Raw genomic sequence first — 21,391 nt, 5'->3', positions numbered from 1 at the left:
TACTGGATGTCAAACATTTGATAATTCCGACATAGTCTTTCAGAGGAAACCCATTACATTTATATTTATCAGCAGCAAGGCATCTTTTATATGTATTTTCCCCACAGACAGGTTAGGATGGCTCATAACATGACTGTTGATATACCAGAATGGCTAAATGAATTAACAATAACATATCACTCCATGATGACAACTGGCTTCTCCCATAAGCAAATCAGTTTTAAACAACAGTTGAATTGAGTGTTTAAAAAAGAGAAAAGTTGCAGCTTCTCATTTAGTAAACCTCCACAGGAACAATAACCAAAAGGTTGGTGCTAAATGGACTCTACAAAAGCTCCATTTCTCACAATAATTTAACCCTTTGTGATTGTGCAGACCTCACCATTTAAGATTTAAGGGGAGCCATCACACTGGCTACCCTTCATTCCCATGAGACTAGTTCAAAGAGAGTAATTAAAACCCCCCATAGCATGTGAATTTGAAATTATCTTTTTTAAAGGACTGACTTATGGGTTATGCAAAACAAAAATTACAGGTTTTTTTTGGTTTCATTTTGTATAACCTGTTATAATCAAGTATCATGATGTCCTAAATTTAATGCGAGAATGAAAAATGGGTTATGGAAACCAGACTTGCAACAAGTGCCAGCAAAAATAAACTATTGTTCTCACAACTGTCCGATCGATGTCTGTGCAGCAATCACTATATTACACACAGCACCACTTGTTCTGAAACAAGCACTCAAGTGAAAAAAACAAAAAAAAACTGAGATGGCTCTATGATAAATATCTGAAGCTTAATTCACAAAGCTCGCTTAGGCGCTCTTAAACAACATAACATATTCTTTTCAAGACTCTCTCTCTTTTTTTTATTATTGTACTGCAAGATCACAAAATTGAAAGAATTAGTGAATTCAATGCTTGGTTCTCTAGTAACTTTGCAATCTCGTAATGCAAATGCAAATAAGACATGCAAAGACGATGTGATTCTGCTTAAACGAGCTCAAGAGAGTTTTGTGAATTAGGCAAGACTGAAATACATACCTGCTGCACGTAACTGGACCAGCAACAATCTCATATGTTCAACTGGCCTGCTTACATGTGGAGGTATGAATGGGTACTGTCAGAATAGAAAGAAGAGGTTAAAGTCATTACATGACAAACGTACCTTTCTCCGGCAGCTGCACAAGGAACAACCACTTTCTCTCTTTTGGCTTTGTAACATGGGCCGGTATGTACGGATACTGAAGGAGAAGGAAATAAAAAAGAAGAGAAACAGATTTCATGTTTGGCAGGTCTACATTAAAGAGTGAACCATACCATATATTAAAATAAAATTAATAAGAAATGATGAAGACAGGGTTTTATTTCTAAAATTTGACTTGACACCCACAGTGTTCTCGCTGGGTGAAAATTAAAGGAGGGCAGCCACGCAGAACCACACCCTTAAAAAAAAGCAAAAAAAAAAGCAAAAAAACAAACAAAAAGCAAAAAAAAAAAAGGGGGGGGGGGGGGGGAAGAGAGCTTGGTGATTACCATTTGTTGTGTGTTGATAGACTTTGTGGAAAGAGATACTCCTTATTTTGATTACAAAAAGTTTATACGAAATACTAGCAGACTCGTCTTTTAACTGAACCGAAGATGTTATCGGTTTGATATTCACTGGCAGTTCCAGTTTTGCTGAACCGATCAAAGTTTTAATATTATTATTTTAATAAAGATTTCAAGATATATGAAAAACAAAAAAAAGACGTTTGTGTGATCCCCTAATGTCGAAAATTTTTTTTTGTCATGAATCGATCGCTGTGATAAAATATTATCGCCAACTGATAAAAAGTAGTTTCGTTTTTGTAGTGGCGGAGTATATATTATTTGGCACCCAAGATGAATGATTTTAATGCTAAACACTACCACTTCCATTGATTTTATAAGCGGTGATATCCCCCCAAAATGAAAAATTTACAATATGTTATAAGAACTGCTGAATAAACAGAATGACAGAAATGACAGGAAGTAAAAATCGTCAGTTACAATCAATTATATCTGTAACTGAGGACAAAATATCAGACGACAGTTAGTGGAAACAAAAGATAGAGTGACCGTTCTGATCACGTGACAAATTTGGTGCCAAATAAGTGGGGGGGTTTTTCAGTTGGAGACTGCTGAATCCATAACAAATTAAAATGTTTTCATTGCTCAAATAAAATATAACTTTTATTGCTTGTATTAAACATACAAATGAATAAAGGTATGGGACAAAATAGAGGTTAAAAATATTATTAAATTACATTATGGTAACTATCGTAAATGTTTCGTCAGTTGCTTTTTTGTACACAACGCGGCTTGTTTCCTTTGATGTCCAGTGTGCAGACTGATCATTGTGGGGGTTTTTATGTGTGGAAAAATGTGTACATTTGGAAATAGCAGAGATAGATGCTGGAAAATAAAGAAGGGCGCAGAAAAATAAAGGAGGGCGGAGAACGTGAAAGGAGGGCGGCAAAATGCAATAGCAGGGCGGGCCGCTCCACTTAAATGGAGCAGCAAGAACAATGACTCATGGCTTTGATTTTAGGAATTTTAGCGTTGTTTTACAAAATTGTTGGGAATTTTCAGTTTCATTAAAAAAAACACAATCTTAGTAAGCCTTGTTAAGAATAAAAAAGACTAATACTATACATATACTTGTATTTATTCAAATTACTATCTAATCTTACGTATTGTTTTCAAAATATGCCTTTATATAATAATAAAAAATGATAATTATTTACAATGACTTGGAATTTTTTACTCCAAAAATTGGGAATAAAAAAGAACATAGCTCTAGAGGAATGGTGGGGAATGATGCCGATTATCAGTTTAGAAACATAGGTGATAAAACCCTGAATATGGCAAAATTATTCTTACAAAATAGACAATTCAATGCAACAATTTTAAAGAACCAAAAGCTCAAGAGATTTCTTTTGCAGAAGTAAAAATTAAATCGTCTGGATCCACATTTAAGTGTATTAGTTTCACAGAATACTTTATTAGTTATTAATAATCAGACCTTGCCATTTAAGGGGAGCTCACTCTCACTGAGACAAATTCAAGGAGAGTAATTTTTAGCTCCCCTTTGCATGTGATTTTTATATGGTATGAATATGGTAATATCTTAAATGGCTCCCCATAATCTAAGTTATGGAAGCAATTAATCACTACCCTTGATTTTTTTAGAGTGAAATCTGAATAAAGTTTTTCACCATATGCATTGATCAACAGTAAGGGGTGGGACGCAGCCCAGTGGTAAAGCACTCGCTTGATGCGCGGCTGGTCTGAGATTGATCCCTGTCGGTGGGCCCATTGGGCTATTTCTCATCCCAGCCAGTGCACCACGACTGGTATACCAAAGGCAGCGGTATGTGTTATGATGTCTGTGTGATGGTGCACATAAAAGATCCTTTGCTACTAATGAAAAAATGTAACGGGTTTCTTTTCTAAGACTATATGTCGAAATCAGCATATGTCTGACATCCAATTGGTGATGATTAATAAATCAATGTGCTGTAGTGGTGTTTGTTAAACAAAACAAACTTCTTCTTGATCAAACATTTAAACTGGTACATGTGCCTAAAACATATCTGGCATTCACTGTTGAAATTAATCTACACATAAAATTAAGTAATTTTATTATAATTAAATTTTATTTTGTGTACTATCCTGCCTATGGTGAAGTGCATATAACAGATCCCTTGCTTCTTCTTTTTTGAGCAGTTATCTACATGACTGTTTTGTCTTCATTCCCCATACCAATATAGTCAAGAATTTTTGCTCTTAGTAGTTGTTTGAAAATAAGTAATATTAGGAGGTATTCTCACCTGAGGTGGTTCAAAATTTGGTCTCCACCAATTTCCTATTGTATCTTCTATTACCCAGTCCATGGGTGCCCCATCTTGTCGACCTAGTGTCTGCAATTACAAAACACTCAAAGTAAATTTTGTTGTACACTGATGTAAAGAGAAACTTATTCATAGTACCAAGATAAATGGCTATTTTTGACGAACTGTTCTACTACCTAGCCATAATGTCTGAGAAAGACAGAGAGAGAGAGAGAGAGAGAGAGAGAGAGAGAGAGAGAGAGAGAGAGAGAGAGAGAGAGAGAGAGAGAGAGAGAGAGAGAGAGAGAGAGAGAGATAGGGAGGGGGAGAGAGAGAGAGAGAGAGAGAGAGAGAGAGAGAGAGAGAGAGAGAGAGAGAGAGAGAGAGAGAGAGAGAGAGAGAGGGTGAGGAGGAAGGAGGGAGGGAGAGAGGGTGGGAAGGAGGGAGACACAAACTGTTGTATACTCAATAATTTAATGAACTCTGACCTCTGTTAGTAACCTCTTTAATCCATCCACCTGATCCTCCCCAGCATTCAGTTCTCCCCCTGGTCTGAAAGCAAAACATAAACAACATGAATTTCCCCACAATCATCACAGCAAGAAATCACCTTGGCAATAACAACATCAAACTACCATGCCTTATACCAGCCTCTGACAATTGTGAGAATGATCGTGTCGTTTGTGTGTGACTTGCACATCATCTGGATTTCCATCACCTATTTTTCACTTGTGTAATTAAATTTAGAACATTCCCACAGACAGGACAGCACATACCATGGCCATTGATATACCTGTTGTAGTGCACTGGTTGGGACAGGAATAAATCCAATTACAGAATGGGTCCTCTGAGGTGGTTCGATCCCACAACGATCTACCGATCGAGCTAAATCCCCCCGCTTCCAATTAATAGAACAGAAAAGCAAATGTGTCTACACAGTGAAATCCCTCGAAACTGGACACCGTTGGGACAAAGAAAAAAGTCTGCCATGGGCGCAGGTGCCGGCCTTGGTTGGTTCCTCCACCCAGGACACGAAAGGGTTGGGGTTGGTGGGAGAGAGCACCAGCAGCCCGACTGGAGCTGGGTTATACGGTGTAAAGAGGTTAAATGAATGAATGAATGAATGAATAAATGTTTATCAACACCCCAGCACAAAAATACACTATCGGCTATTGGGTGTCACAAATGGCATGTATATGAAAATATTATTTATATATATATTTATGTAAAACCATAGTGTAAGGAGCTGTTGGGGAAAAAGTATAATACAACACATAAAATCGAGGTTAAGTTTAATGCTGATTTAAAAAAAAAAAGCCCACGAAAAACGTTCAGTTTTGAGGGAATTCCGGTTTACAGTGGGTCCGGTCTTGAGAGATTTCACTGTTTTATGCTTACAGTTTGAAGAACGTTGTTCCTAGCTGCAGCAGGAGAACGTGAGGCAAGCCGTGTTCGTGCACAATGAGAACTCCCTCCACGGACCGCCGCATTCCAATCTTGTCAAACTCCTCCCTCATACGCTGAAACCGAGCCGGAACAGAACTGTCTTTTTCATATAGCGGCTCCTTTGTACCAAATGTGTAGTTGTTTAATGGATACCTAAAAAAACACAACCCCAGAGGTGATATCTGTGTAAAAGTATATGAGTTCTAGTCTGTTTAGTTTTCAGTGTTTGATTCATCAATTGTGAAACTTAGTGCAGTGTGCGATTTTGGTTTAAACATTTTAAGTATCATAAGGTCTCTGTATTTACAAATCTCGAGAGCCTGCCACCATCCCAGCGAGCCCTGCTGTGTCTCCAGTAGAACAGAAACCATAAAAAAAAGACTGCTATTCAAGACTGGTTTCCCAGGATTTTGAGATATACTGTATGCTGACTGTCATTTCAAAGAATCAATGTAATTCGTACATTTAATTTTTACAAGCCAAGCTAGAGAGTCCTATATGATTTTTGCGAGCCTCAGGATCCCGGACTCTACTCAAAATCGCGCACTGTAGTGTTTAGATATAAACTATAACAGATCTGCATAAATTACATAAGGGCTAGCTCTGGCACTCGCCAAGTTTGCCAATTGTGAATTTTATTTTAATTTGGCGAAATAATTTCAAGTATTAATTGATATTTTGTTATAAAATTACTGGGTTTCTGTAAGTTTAATAGATAATTTGCTATAAAATAACTGGGTTTCTGTAAGTTTAATAGATATTTTGTTACAAAATAACTGGGTTTCTGTAAGTTTAATAGATATTTTGTTACAAAATAACTGGGTTTCTGTAAGTTTAATAGATAATTTGTTACAAAATAACTGGGTTTCTGTAAGTTTAATAGATAATTTGTTACAAAATAACTGGGTTTCTGTAAGTTTAATAGATATTTTGTTACAAAATAACTGGGTTTCTGTAAGTTTAATAGATAATTTGTTACAAAATAACTGGGTTTCTGTAAGTTTAATAGATATTTTGTTACAAAATAACTGGGTTTCTGTAAGTTTAATAGATAATTTGTTACAAAATAACTGGGTTTCTGTAAGTTTAATAGATATTTTGTTACAAAATAACTGGGTTTCTGTAAGTTTAATAGATAATTTGGCGAAATAATTTCAAGTATTAATTGATATTTTGTTATAAAATTACTGGGTTTCTGTAAGTTTAATAGATAATTTGCTATAAAATAACTGGGTTTCTGTAAGTTTAATAGATATTTTGTTACAAAATAACTGGGTTTCTGTAAGTTTAATAGATATTTTGTTACAAAATAACTGGGTTTCTGTAAGTTTAATAGATATTTTGTTACAAAATAACTGGGTTTCTGTAAGTTTAATAGATAATTTGTTACAAAATAACTGGGTTTCTGTAAGTTTAATAGATAATTTGTTACAAAATAACTGGGTTTCTGTAAGTTTAATAGATATTTTGTTACAAAATAACTGGGTTTCTGTAAGTTTAATAGATAATTTGTTACAAAATAACTGGGTTTCTGTAAGTTTAATAGATATTTTGTTACAAAATAACTGGGTTTCTGTAAGTTTAATAGATAATTTGTTACAAAATAACTGGGTTTCTGTAAGTTTAATAGATATTTTGTTACAAAATAACTGGGTTTGTGTAAGTTTAATAGATAATTTGGCGAAATAATTTCAAGTATTAATTGATATTTTGTTATAAAATTACTGGGTTTCTGTAAGTTTAGTAGATAATTTGCTATAAAATAACTGGGTTTCTGTAAGTTTAATAGATAATTTGCTATAAAATAACTGGGTTTCTGTAAGTTTAATAGATATTTTGTTACAAAATAACTGGGTTTCTGTAAGTTTAATAGATATTTTGTTACAAAATAACTGGGTTTCTGTAAGTTTAATAGATATTTGTTACAAAATAACTGGGTTTCTGTAAGTTTAATAGATAATTTGTTACAAAATAACTGGGTTTCTGTAAGTTTAATAGATATTTTGTTACAAAATAACTGGGTTTCTGTAAGTTTAATAGATAATTTGTTACAAAATAACTGGGTTTCTGTAAGTTTAATAGATAATTTGTTACAAAATAACTGGGTTTCTGTAAGTTTAATAGATAATTTGTTACAAAATAACTGGGTTTCTGTAAGTTTAATAGATATTTTGTTACAAAATAACTGGGTTTCTGTAAGTTTAATAGATATTTTGTTACAAAATAACTGGGTTTCTGTAAGTTTAATAGATAATTTGTTACAAAATAACTGGGTTTCTGTAAGTTTAATAGATAATTTGTTACAAAATAACTGGGTTTCTGTAAGTTTAATAGATATTTTGTTACAAAATAACTGGGTTTCTGTAAGTTTAATAGATAATTTGTTACAAAATAACTGGGTTTCTGTAAGTTTAATAGATAATTTGTTACAAAATAACTGGGTTTCTGTAAGTTTAATAGATATTTTGTTACAAAATAACTGGGTTTCTGTAAGTTTAATAGATATTTTGTTACAAAATAACTGGGTTTCTGTAAGTTTAATAGATATTTTGTTACAAAATAACTGGGTTTCTGTAAGTTTAATAGATATTTTGTTACAAAATAACTGGGTTTCTGTAAGTTTAATAGATAATTTGTTACAAAATAACTGGGTTTCTGTAAGTTTAATAGATATTTTGTTACAAAATAACTGGGTTTCTGTAAGTTTAATAGATATTTTGTTACAAAATAACTGGGTTTCTGTAAGTTTAATAGATAATTTGTTACAAAATAACTGGGTTTCTGTAAGTTTAATAGATAATTTGTTACAAAATAACTGGGTTTCTGTAAGTTTAATAGATAATTTGGCGAAATAATTTCAAGTATTAATTGATATTTTGTTATAAAATTACTGGGTTTCTGTAAGTTTAATAGATAATTTGCTATAAAATAACTGGGTTTCTGTAAGTTTAATAGATATTTTGTTACAAAATAACTGGGTTTCTGTAAGTTTAATAGATATTTTGTTACAAAATAACTGGGTTTCTGTAAGTTTAATAGATATTTTGTTACAAAATAACTGGGTTTCTGTAAGTTTAATAGATAATTTGTTACAAAATAACTGGGTTTCTGTAAGTTTAATAGATATTTTGTTACAAAATAACTGGGTTTCTGTAAGTTTAATAGATAATTTGTTACAAAATAACTGGGTTTCTGTAAGTTTAATAGATATTTTGTTACAAAATAACTGGGTTTCTGTAAGTTTAATAGATAATTTGTTACAAAATAACTGGGTTTCTGTAAGTTTAATAGATATTTTGTTACAAAATAACTGGGTTTGTGTAAGTTTAATAGATAATTTGGCGAAATAATTTCAAGTATTAATTGATATTTTGTTATAAAATTACTGGGTTTCTGTAAGTTTAATAGATAATTTGCTATAAAAAATAATTTCAAGTTTAATTGATATTTTGTTATAAAATAACTGGGTTTCTGTAAGTTTAATAGATATTTTGTTACAAAATAACTGGGTTTCTGTAAGTTTAATAGATATTTTGTTACAAAATAACTGGGTTTCTGTAAGTTTAATAGATAATTTGTTACAAAATAACTGGGTTTCTGTAAGTTTAATAGATAATTTGTTACAAAATAACTGGGTTTCTGTAAGTTTAATAGATATTTGTTACAAAATAACTGGGTTTCTGTAAGTTTAATAGATAATTTGTTACAAAATAACTGGGTTTCTGTAAGTTTAATAGATAATTTGTTACAAAATAACTGGGTTTCTGTAAGTTTAATAGATATTTTGTTACAAAATAACTGGGTTTCTGTAAGTTTAATAGATAATTTGTTACAAAATAACTGGGTTTCTGTAAGTTTAATAGATATTTTGTTACAAAATAACTGGGTTTCTGTAAGTTTAATAGATAATTTGTTACAAAATAACTGGGTTTCTGTAAGTTTAATAGATATTTTGTTACAAAATAACTGGGTTTCTGTAAGTTTAATAGATATTTTGTTACAAAATAACTGGGTTTCTGTAAGTTTAATAGATAATTTGTTACAAAATAACTGGGTTTCTGTAAGTTTAATAGATATTTTGTTACAAAATAACTGGGTTTCTGTAAGTTTAATAGATAATTTGTTACAAAATAACTGGGTTTCTATAAGTTTACGGTAATAGATATTTTGTTACAAAATAAGTGGGTTTCTGTAAGTTTAATAGATAATTTGTTACAAAATAACTGGGTTTCTGTAAGTTTAATAGATAATTTGGCGAAATATTCTACTGACCCAGAGCTAGCCCTGACTATATTCTTTTTTACTAGATATCATTTTCACGAAAAAAGTGAACTTCCCATGTTAGTATTTGTCCGAATGAAAGTGAGGTCGGATGCCATGGAACATTCACAAGTTTGGTAGAAATATATCTAGCAGGTTCTTTGGTTTCAAACTGAGCAAAACACAAAATCAGGGTTAGAAAAAAAGAAGATGAAAATCATACATGTATATAAATACTGCCTCAGTAAATTTGCATAACCTACGTCTGTATTTGAATTACATAACCTTTTTTTTTTAATGTAAACCAAATAAAAAACATATTGCTAATTCAGTAACTTTTAATACTGGTAAAATGGTAGATCAAGCCTGGTGCTTATACAACTTTTTTAGAGTCTAGACTCAAGACTAACAGAAAGAAAGAAATGTTTTATTTAACGACACACTCAACACATTTTATTTATGGTTATATGGTGTCAGACATATGGTTACGGACCACACAGATTTTGAGAGGAAACCCGCTGTCACCACTACATGGGCTACTCTTTCCGATTAGCAGCAAGGGATCTTTTATTTGCGCTTCCCACAGGCAGGATAGCACAAACCATGGCCTTTGTTGAACCAGTTATGGATCACTGGTCAGTGCAAGTGGTTTACACCTACCCATTGAGCCTTGCGGAGCACTCACTCAGGGTTTGGAGTCGGTATCTGGATCCGAACCCAGTACCTACCAGCCTGTAGACCGATGGCCTAATCACGATGTCACCGAGACCGGTCGAGACTAACAGAGTCTGAAAGACTAATGTCATGACAAATTGTATGCGCGTGACACCATTAGAGATGGAGTCTGGACTCTAAAAGTATGGTTCCAGATATGCCAAATAAAAAAGTACATTTAACCAATACATGAACAAAGCAATTGTTTTTGGGTTTGTGATGGTCTGCTAAACTGACTGTAACCATTCCGATTAGTTTTGTTCAAAACAAGAAAATTTTGGCTCTGTAGGATTATTTATCACCTTGGCATAAATGAAACATTTTGTATACATTTAAGGAGAGGCCTGTTGGCTGATTGCAAAACTGCAAATGTGTGGTAATAAATATTGTTTAAACCAAATGTTAAACCTCAACCATATTTACTTTCATGCTTAAAAGAGAGATTCTATGACCTGTATTTGTTTTGGTTTTATTCGGAATTCATACTCCTTTAAAAGTTTTTATGCATAATGGTATTCACCAATTGTTCCATAACAGTAACACCGGCTCACCAAGCAGCTTGAGTTCACTGTGTGATCACATGATATGGCCTGTGCAGCTAAGAGCATTGATTGTGTCCAAACACACTGAATACAGGATCAGACTAAAACAGCACCACTACCAAAAGAAAAACACTTTCATTGGCGAAAATGTAACCAATTGTGCTGTCTTTATTAAATATTGAATAATTCAACATTTAATAAAGACAACACAATTGGTTAGGGTTTTCAGAATAATGTAAACAATGCATGTTTTCTGCAAACCCCTGTAAACGACTGTCAGCATTTCACCAACGTCCATCTAGCTGTTATTACTTCTCTCCCGTACATTGACATAAAAATAAAACAAAGTAATAAATTATTAATATAGCTCTTGTTTTACAGAGCATATCATCCTCCACAACTTGTAATGACTGTGGTTCTGTTTTAGCCATGCATTTTTAAATATTTGGTGCTGTTTCAGCCAACAATAGGTTCCAATTTGTCCAATTTCATTCCGTTTTGGCATGGTGCCAATTTTGCTATAACACCACCCAGGGCTTCTAGAATTTTATAAAAATCCACTAGTCATGGGATCAGTGATTTTAAAAATGTACTAGCCATGATTAAAAATGTACTAGCCCTACTTTAAATAAGTACAATTTTACTAATAGTAATAATCAGATATGTTACCTAAAGAGGGAGGTGGAGCTAAAAAAATCCTTAAATTGGGGTAGAAAGAGGGGGCAGGATATTTATATTTACAAAATAGGTAAATGCAGCATTTGACAAGGGTTTTTTTTCCACTAGCCACCGGGCTACTTACAGTAATTATTTACTAGCCCAACACTGAATATCACTAGCCATGGGAGTGGGGCTACCATAATCTAGAAGCCCTGCCACCACAAAAATAATATTTTAACACTTACATGTAACAGTCAACAAAAAACTGTGAATTTGTATGTTAAATACCAGCAAAAAAATTGTAAATACCAGCAAAAAAAAAAAAGAGCTTTATTTTGTCTACCGACACACCTAGAGCACATTGATTTATTTATCATCGGCTATTGGATATCAAACAGCCACATATTTCCATTTGTAGCAAGTAATATTTTATACACACTACACCTCTGTGCCAGTGTTTTAGCTAGGATTTTAACAGGGCAGAGCGCTGGTTTAATTGTAGGGAATTTTAACAATAAAGTAATATTTTACGACAATTTTACATTTATAAAAATCATACAGGTCTACATATATCAAGTAAACAGTGTTGTTAGTTTGCTTTGTGCCATGTTATAAGGATGTAATTAATATTGTATTTATAATGACCAGTTACACCAGTTAAAACTATATGTGTCTTGGTCTGAGTATTTGCAAAGGCCATGTAATTAATATCAAAATCATTAACCTAAAAATTACTTTATAAACTTAAGATATTAAGAAATTAGAAAACTCGCACTTGACGTTCTGTAATGGTTTATCTCAATGGTCTCCTTTCATCAGGGTGCTTCATTAATTAGTTTAAGTGATTGGTGTGACCTATTTGCAGTCATAATGACTAACAAAAGAAAAGAAAAAACATGCCACAGTACTGTTTTACTTTTTACATTTTTGGCACTGAATTAGGACTGGGCAGAAATAAATGTGGCACGGTGGCACAAAAGGAGGGCAGGAAACAGCACCCTTCCATTTATTGCTAGCTAGAACACTGACAGACAGGATGGTGCACTGGCTGGAATGAGAAACAGTCCAATGGGCTCATCACTGAGATCGATCCCAGAGACTCAGTGCAGAGCACATATTAAGACAATACTTAACTTAATGTGCAGGGCTTCCCTCTACTTAGCAAATTTAAAATGGCGGACAAATGTTTTATGTTGTAGCTGGAAGATTTATTTTGTTAATAATGATGAAAGTACTTCAATCAGGATTTAGTGAGTAAGGTAGTTTAGGTATGTTATACATTTTTTAGTTTGTGTGTCCATTTGTTGCACTATTTCGGTTGAGAAACGGTTGAAACATAGTGCCACAAGTTTTAAATACCAGCTATATATAGAGTATGTAACAATATTCGGACATAGAAAGAACCACACTTTCTACGGTGCTTTGGGCTAATCATCACTGGGAAAGTCCTGCCCCAAATATTACGTGGATGCAATCATGCAGCTATGTGGTCAACTTGGTCACAAGTACTCTGTTTTATACAAAGAAATTAATTTGATGGCAAGAGTTCCTTATTTTCCCCTGTATAAATTTTAAAGAAATATTTGTTAGAAATAGTTTAAGGTTAGTGATAGTTATATACAATACCTGTTAAAACAATTTGTTCTATAAAACCAACATAGTGTTTTTATTTCGTTATCCAGTATCGCTATGTTTTGCTTTTGAAAAATTAGACATTTTGACTATTCTGTGTAAAATTTACGGAAAAATATCCGCTCGGTCCTCTTCCCTCTCTCCCTCATCAATGTAAAGAGGGATTTTTTTATGCGATCATGGGGCTTATATATGGAATAAATGAAGGGGGTAGGGCGACCGGGCAGATATTTTCCCTTAAAATGCAATTTCACAGATCCACTGCATGTTCGAGCGGTTGGAGTACTTGATGGTGTCAGGACGTTTCGGCCCCAGACATTTTGGCCCCTAATGCAATATACAGCGATCTAGTGTTCGTGTATACAGATATATGCTGTAATTGGTATAGTAACACTTTAGATGGTCACATACACCGGTAATAATATAAATAAAATACAAATCTGTAACATTAATTTGTCCAATAACATTCAGTGTGTACACACACACACAAACGTGCATGCATACATATATACAATAGGCCTACATACATATTATACACTGTGACACACACACACATAAACATGTACGTCATCGCATTCATGTAGAATATCACTGATAAAACAGGGAAAACATTCTTTGTGATCGTACCTAATTTCTGTACACATGTAACCCCTACTGATGCCAAACATCAGTGGTTCCAATTCTAGCCACATGTAAAGCGCCCCTATTATGGGAAGGGTCTATATGGAAATATAAGTAGAACAAACGCAAAACAATTTAGTAAATTGTATTTACACAAACAAGAAAATCAGTATAATAATTATGTTAATTTTTGGATTATTAAAGCTAAATACAGGTTTGGTTGGTTGGCTCTTATTTATTCTTTAACACTCAGATATTATGTTTAATTAAAAAAAAAAAAAAAAAGAGAGAAAGAAATTACAATACTTACGATAAAATTTAATAACAAAACACAAGTGACTGAATAATTGGTAACCAGTCAATTCGTACCATAGTCATTTCGTACCATAGTCATTTCATACCCAATTTTACCATTTTGTACACAAGTCATTTCGTACCCTGGTCATTTGGTCATTTCGTACACAAGTCATTTCGTACCATGTCTGTTTGGTCATTTGGTACCTTGGTCATTTTGTACCTCAATCATTTATTGTGCAGCTTAGTTGAATGATAGATAGTGAAATGATGAATTACTGATTTAAAGTTAGAGTAAACTCAAACAAGAGATTTATGTGTTGGAAAGATGCATACCCGGACCACCAACACATACTGACACTGAAAAATGCGTAATTTTAGAGTTAATAAAAAAACATGATTATTCATGCTAACTGGGGGCAGCCATTTTGTTTTGTTTTTGTGACGTGACGTCAGCTCCGTCCATCTGCTCTATGCACAGTGTAAACAAACACTCTAATTTATGACAAGGCGCTTCGCTTTCATCAACCTGACTTGTAAAACAACATAAATGACTTGATAGTATAATAAACTACTTAACTAAATATATTTCAATTTGCATCAATAGAACGAAATGGAGTTATAGTATTTTTCTTTTTTTTTAAATCCAAAAAAAAAAGAGCATATTATTAAGCTTATTGGTATGCTACGTTCGATCAAAAATGACCACTCATGATATCCAAGTGATAATTAATTTTTTTTTGGGGGGGGGGGGGGGGAAACACTACATAACTGGCCAGTTTTGTGATTTTAGATGGGAAAGTCTACTTACAGAATTACTTACAGTAATAAAGCAAAATGGCTGATCGAAATATACACCTGCCAATCAGGAACCACAGGTACAGGCCACGGAAAGAAAAGATCAATTAACTAAGAATACTCTCCGATTATTATTTCAGTATGTGGGTTAATTTATGTACAAACCATAATACCGTTATTTCAACACTTTGACAATACTGGTTTATTTTATATTAAAAGTAATATATAATTTTTGCTGGCTTACTGGGATGACTATTATTACAGAATATTGCGATGCATCCACAAAAATCAGGTATGTTTTGTTTCTTCAATTCGAAGACTAATTCCTGACGTGACACGTTAGGTATTACGTAACCACCAGATCACCAGAGGGCGTATTAACTGGGATGGTACAAAATGGCTGCGCCCGTTATATATAATAGCCGTCACATTTAACCGTTTTACTAATTAACTATACGATTATACTTGTTGATATTGTGATAGGGGAGCTTGAAATTAATCACCTCCTATTTGTAAATAATAATAACAAAGGGTATTTATAGCTCAGATGCTTGGGGGAAGCCTATCAAGCAACAATGTATTACATATTTGTTGGCGGTCTCCAACTTAGCTGTGTACGTCATAGGCCTTCTTGACATGCGTAACGTTGGGGTCCTGACGGTCGGCACCGCCGGGTCCCATTGGTCGGCACCCCTATACGATCTATTAAAAGAAGTGTCTCAGAACACTTGGGGTTCTTCTTAGTTTTCGATTCTTTGGTTATGTTTTGTTTTTAAAGTCGGATTAACTTCCGAGAACGTTCGGGCTTTAAGTGAGTAGCAATTTTTGGGAAATAAACATACAATTTTATTATTTATTATTCATCTATTTTATGTATCATGTATAACATGCCTTCTTTTAAAAAATTGTCATTTGTAAATAAATATCTATCGTTTTGGTTACCTTTCAAATTGTATTTGTTTGGTCATTTATTTTATTAATTACAAGAAATCATCCAGTAAAGAACCCAGTCATCCTGTTACAATATTAAGCAATAATGTACATTATATATAGTTGAATATGCATACCAGGTCAAATGCCTTGATTGTCCCTTCCTTTAAAAAATAAACATTAGGCTAATGCAACTGTATTGAAACCCCACCCCTTAATAAAGACAGTGGGCTAAGGGCATAGGCCTATATAAAATGGGGGGTGTGGGGGGGGGTGTCGTATCATATGAAATGATCAAAAGTGCCATGGGTTAACTGTCAGTTCGTCTTAAAATTAAACTGTCACCTTCATGTGGCAATATACATACATGTATATGTTTAGAAAAGTGAATTCAATAGGGTTTATGGCCACTGAAACACATTTCGTCGTTAATTTACCTCTCTTATTCATTTAAACCTTTATTCATTTGCTCACTTTACAAGGTATGTTTACACGTCAATGTTTATTCGTCAACAATAAAAATAAGTGGCATACCATGACAAAAATAAGACACCGAGTTCGAAATGACCAAACATTATGGTATGAGATGGTAAAAAGTAGGTATGAAATGGCTATGGTACAAAATAACCAAAGCACTATGGTACGAAACGACTATGGTACGAAATGACTAGTAACCGAATAATTTGATTTAATAAAACAACAATAACTGGGGCCGAAACGACTTGGGTTATGGGGCTGAAACGTCTGGGGCTGAATGTGTCGTGGGGCCTAAACGTCTGGAAAGCATACTCGACTACAGTCCCGATGGTCTAGAGTTCAAATCCAGGCCTAGCACTACATCGTTTGTAGTGTTTTATGCAATACCCAGTTAATATGGCTAATTCAATACCTCAAATAAGGGAGAAATACGGAACTCTTTCCCAACGGATGTATCAGACCGACTAGTCCCCGGTGTGGCCTTAAAATAAATTATGATCAACCCCTTAAGTTGCTTAACAATGCCTCAAAGAAATCAGCCCAGTTTAAAATGAATGATTTACCCTGTTGCATTATTTTACTTACAGATTTATGGTTCGCTCTAATGTCATTGCAAATGCTCCATGTGTATACTTTGATGAAAAAGAGGGGCTAGAACTTCCATGCGGCCAACCTGCTTTCCCTCTTGGGTTCATTTTGCCGGCCATTTTCATTTTAACTGGATGTTAAGTTTTTGTTGCGCCCTTTTCACAAAGTGTCAAAGAAAGCGACAGAGAAGCCAGTCATCAAAACAAGAGGCTTCCGTTTGTAGCACTTTCCGTAAAAACATATTTGTTTTGATTATATTGTAAATTGTACACCCTTTATCCTTAAAAATGAGACAGTCCTTTATGCAACATAATTTATGAACAGCAATATGATGTTAATAAAAACACGGAACAGTGATAAGTTATATAGTCCCAGGTTTTAACCAAACTGACGCCTGGAATTACGACTCGGACTAAACTTCTATGAAATTTTATGCGGATTCTGTGAAAAGTAATAATATAGTACGGCAAGACATCTGACCATTCCAGCATTCGCAGCATTATCATTCAGTATATTCAAGCTTAGGTTTAGGATTAGTGATTGTATTAGCATGCTGGAAGGTTTGGAACTTTCTTCCTTTTTTTTGTGGACCAATTTAGTAATTCCTGGCTGATCGGTGAATGCAGCATACACCAAATGGTGGACATGACGTAGCCAGTTGATGCACAGTTTGTTTGGTATCGATTCTCGTTGGTGGGCCCATTGGGCTATATTTCGTACCTGCCAGAGGGTGAGAAATAGCCAAGTGTTAAAGTGCTCGCTTGATACACGGTCGGTCTTGGATCGATCTCCGTCGGTGGGCCCATTGGCCATTGGGCTATTTCTTGTTCCAGCCAGTACTCCACAACTGGTATATCAAAGGTTGTGATATGTACTACCCTGTCTGTGGGATAGTGCATATAAAAGATCCCTTGCTGTTAATCAAAAAGAGTAGCCCATGAAGTGGCGACAGTGTCGGCAGGTTTTCTCTCTCAATATCTGTGTGGTCGTTAACCATAATGCCATATAACCGTAAATAAAATGTGTTGAGTGGATCGTTATATATAAATAATTTCTTTCTTTCTTTCTTTTGTTCCCACCAGTGCAGGGGACAATATTTCAAAATCTGAGGTAACCGGAAGTCGGTTCACATGGTTTTTACCTAGGTAACCAATTGTTCGGTTTCGTGAATTATATTTGCGTAACCTGTGGATTACCTGATCGGTTACCTCAAAGTTACGTTGAAATTATATTTTAAATATATATTTTTTAGCTCAAACATAAAGTTAAAACAAAATACAAAAGAAAACGTTTTATAAAACAGTTTCTTTAATGCTTGCAAATCAAGTGACTTGTAGATGTTTCTTTTGTTGTTGTACGATCGTAGCGTTGTAGATTTATTATTATTGTTATTGTTATTGTTATTATTATTATTTATTATTATTATTATTATTCACCACTTGCCATCGGGATCGCAAAAAGTAATTTTTAGTTGCTCGAATCTAAAAACCACTGTCCTCGTGGCATCGGGCCACCGTATTCTAGAACCTCTGTGCAGCTTGCTGAAGTTAACACTATTAGCCCAGTACTGAAACAAAATAGATACATTTGGAGGAAAAATGTCCATTCCCTGGTTCCTCTGAAATATGATGCAAAGCACTCAGTCACTCACTGGTGCATGATTAGACTAATCTTTTTTTTAAATATAAATAACAAATAAAGGCTACCATTTGTCACTGATAATATGTAAAATTTAGTATACAGCAGATTTAAAAACCCCCACCAAAAACCCAAACAACAAATGTCCAGTTCCTCTGAACTATAAAACAGGCTACTCATTGGTGCATGATTAGATTAATAAAAATAAACCTTATAATAACATAAAAAGAAAGACCACAATTTGGCACTGATATTTTGCGGTGGCGATGCTATACTCACTTTATCGCTGGTGCTTCTATACTACAGTGACGTTCCAAATGTTTGTTATTTAAAGCTCATTATGCAATGTTTGTATTTTTCAGCTTTTGTGAAATTTTTGCATTTTTGTTTACGTTAAAACTGTTTTCAACCTTAGTAAAATTATAGGCAATCCCATAGAATGTCTACATATATTCCTTTAGAGATAGAATAGCAGCAGATAATTTAGGCACCTTAGCGGTCCGTGCACATTTCTTTAAAACTTTTGGCTCGACTCTATACTGAGCCTTTGGTCGCAAGTTACAACAGTTGTAATATACCGTTGTCTACTGGTTTGCCGCGCATCAAGTACTAAAAATCAGTCTAAAACATTTGCCGGAATACTAGTAGTATGTCTACATGAATAAATTTCCTGTAATCGTGAAGTTTGCGAGTTTTAATTTCTGACAGGTCACGACGTAACCGATTTGCGGTTCGCGTAAATTAAATTTTGCGTAACCGACACGCGAACAGAACGCGGTTTGCGTGAAATATTGTGCCCTGCAGTGCAGGGCCATTCCATGGTAATGATTTAAGCCAGTACGTGACATTCTGACTCTTATGATCTCCTTCACTAAAAATCCTTTTTAAATGTAATTGCAGTTTTATCATTTATAGACTCATTACATATAGTAGTATAAGCATATCAGGCCTGATTTTGTTTTTGTAAAAAAAATATGACTTATAAAGTGAAAAGTAAAATGTGCCAGGACGTGACGAAATGGACATCACTTTTTTAACACTGCAGTAAATTCCAAAACTCTGCTCTCCTGATAGAATGTTTGCTTATTGAAATACACTGTTTAACACACTATCCGGTCTATTTCTAAATGCCATATAGCAATTTACTAAAAAAATATTCTTTATGATTTACTTTTAAAAATTTAAGTACGAGCCAGGATGTGACGAGCCAGGATGTGACTTTTTGTCCAGTTCACTTACACAGCTAATAAATGATACGTATATGAAATACTACTAATGAAACACTGTTAGTTTATGAAACCAATGATATTTACTGGTTTTAAGTGTTTTTATCATCAAAATAAGTGCATTAAATCAATTAATTGAACGGTTGTTGTGCAAAAAAAAAAGTTCTCGTACAATATTCATATAATATACTTTTATAACCAGTGATACTGTAGTGTTTTCCCTAGCTTGTTTTAGCATGGTGCAGCACCATGCCTCAGTAATCTAGCACCATCTTGCCTTAATCAGCACCATGCTGCCCTGAGATTAAGAAAGCCTTTTTCACTAAATAAAATGCCCAAAAATGTATTATTAATTAATAAAAATGAAAAACAAGTGCCCTGAAAATGGTAAAAATTTCCCAAAAATGTTTGGTCTACCTTGCCTCAAGTACCAAATTTCTAGAGAAATCACTGTTTATCCTGATGTTGCTAAGTCTGGTGATTTTTGTCTTACCATTACAATACTGGTACAAACTAAAAAGATGAAGCATAGCAGGGCTCACATTGGAACAAATTTTGGTTTAGCCAATTTTCGGAAATGTGGAGTATTCCCTCGAAAAATCATTAAAATGTGGTCAATTTGAGGAATATTTTATTAGTCAAATTCTATATTTTGTAGCCATTTTGTATAAAAATTAGCTATTGGCTAATTTGGCAATGTACAGGGTGAGCTCTGGTATAGGCATAACTTTTTCGTTGGCTGCGGCATCAACTTTTGCATTTAGTTCAACATTGATTATACAAATGTAGCTACATTTCTCATAACTTACATGTCTTGCATCAGTAAAGCTTCATTTATAGTTCTATCTATGAACGACGCACTCAACACATTTTATTTATCGTTATATGGCATCAGACATGGTTATGGACCACACAGATATTGAGAGAGAAAACCCGCTGTCACTTCATGGGCTACTCTTTTCGATTAGCAGCAAGGGATCTTTTATATGCACCATCCCACAGACAGGGTAGTACATACCACAGCGTTTGATATACCAGTCGTGGTGCACTGGCTAGAACGAGAAATAGCCCAATGGGCCTACTGACGGGGATCGATCCCAGACCGACCGTGCATCGAGTGAGCGCTTTACCACTGGGCTACGTCCTGCCCTTGATATGAAAGAAGGCAAAGTAGTATTTTCATATGCAGTATATTTTAGACATGATGTCCTGGCTCCGTATTCATAAACGTACTTAAGTCAATGTATGATACCTAAATACATACCTAAAGCACATAAATAGGTATCATACATTGACTTAAGTACGTTTATGAATACGGAGCCTGATACCTAATTTTTTTAATTTGACATGAAATATTGACAAAAAACAAATGTCACGTCCTGGCTTAAAAAATTTATTTTTTTCCAAATAAAACTGTCATTAAAACCCATAAAACAAAAGTAAATTGGCAATAAAAGTATATTTGTATGTGCTTAAGGGTGTTAACTTTAACCTATAATAAAAACTTAGTTTAACAGATCATTTTGAAATTTTCGAACCCATGGACCAAATACCATGGAATGGCCCTGCACCACGACTGGTATATCAAAGGTCCAGTCTTGTACTGTCTTGTCTATGGGATGGTCCATATAAAAGATCCCTGTCTATTAATGGAAAAATGTAGCAGGTTTTCTATCATTGTATCTAAGACTATATATATGTCAAATTACCAA

At 34.1% G+C, this 21,391-nt stretch overlaps 1 protein-coding gene across 2 annotated transcripts in view; it reads right to left on the bottom strand.

The window, feature by feature from the left end:
- The window catches only part of LOC121388287 (cleavage and polyadenylation specificity factor subunit 5-like), a 67,022-nt gene extending 50,065 nt beyond the window's left edge, over positions 1-16,957 (bottom strand). Inside the window, exons 1-5 of one of the 2 annotated variants that reach the window (XM_041519566.1) lie at positions 16,813-16,957; positions 5,252-5,452; positions 4,342-4,405; positions 3,854-3,943; positions 1,168-1,243 (exon numbers count right to left, since the gene is read on the bottom strand). In XM_041519566.1, the coding sequence (XP_041375500.1) occupies positions 1,168-1,243; positions 3,854-3,943; positions 4,342-4,405; positions 5,252-5,452; positions 16,813-16,940 (559 nt within the window). In that variant the 5' untranslated portion in view covers positions 16,941-16,957. Of the gene's footprint in view, positions 1-1,043; positions 1,120-1,167; positions 1,244-3,853; positions 3,944-4,341; positions 4,406-5,251; positions 5,453-16,812 lie in introns of both variants that reach the window. The other variant, XM_041519567.1, reaches the window with a different exon arrangement.
- Positions 16,958-21,391: the final 4,434 nt, after the last annotated feature.

Source organism: Gigantopelta aegis, chromosome 14 (assembly GCF_016097555.1).
Source record: "Gigantopelta aegis isolate Gae_Host chromosome 14, Gae_host_genome, whole genome shotgun sequence".
In the NCBI taxonomy this organism is placed as follows: Eukaryota; Metazoa; Mollusca; class Gastropoda; order Neomphalida; family Peltospiridae; genus Gigantopelta; species Gigantopelta aegis.
The sequence above is the reverse complement of the archived record's forward strand: the minus strand, read 5'-3'. Positions and strand labels throughout refer to the sequence as shown.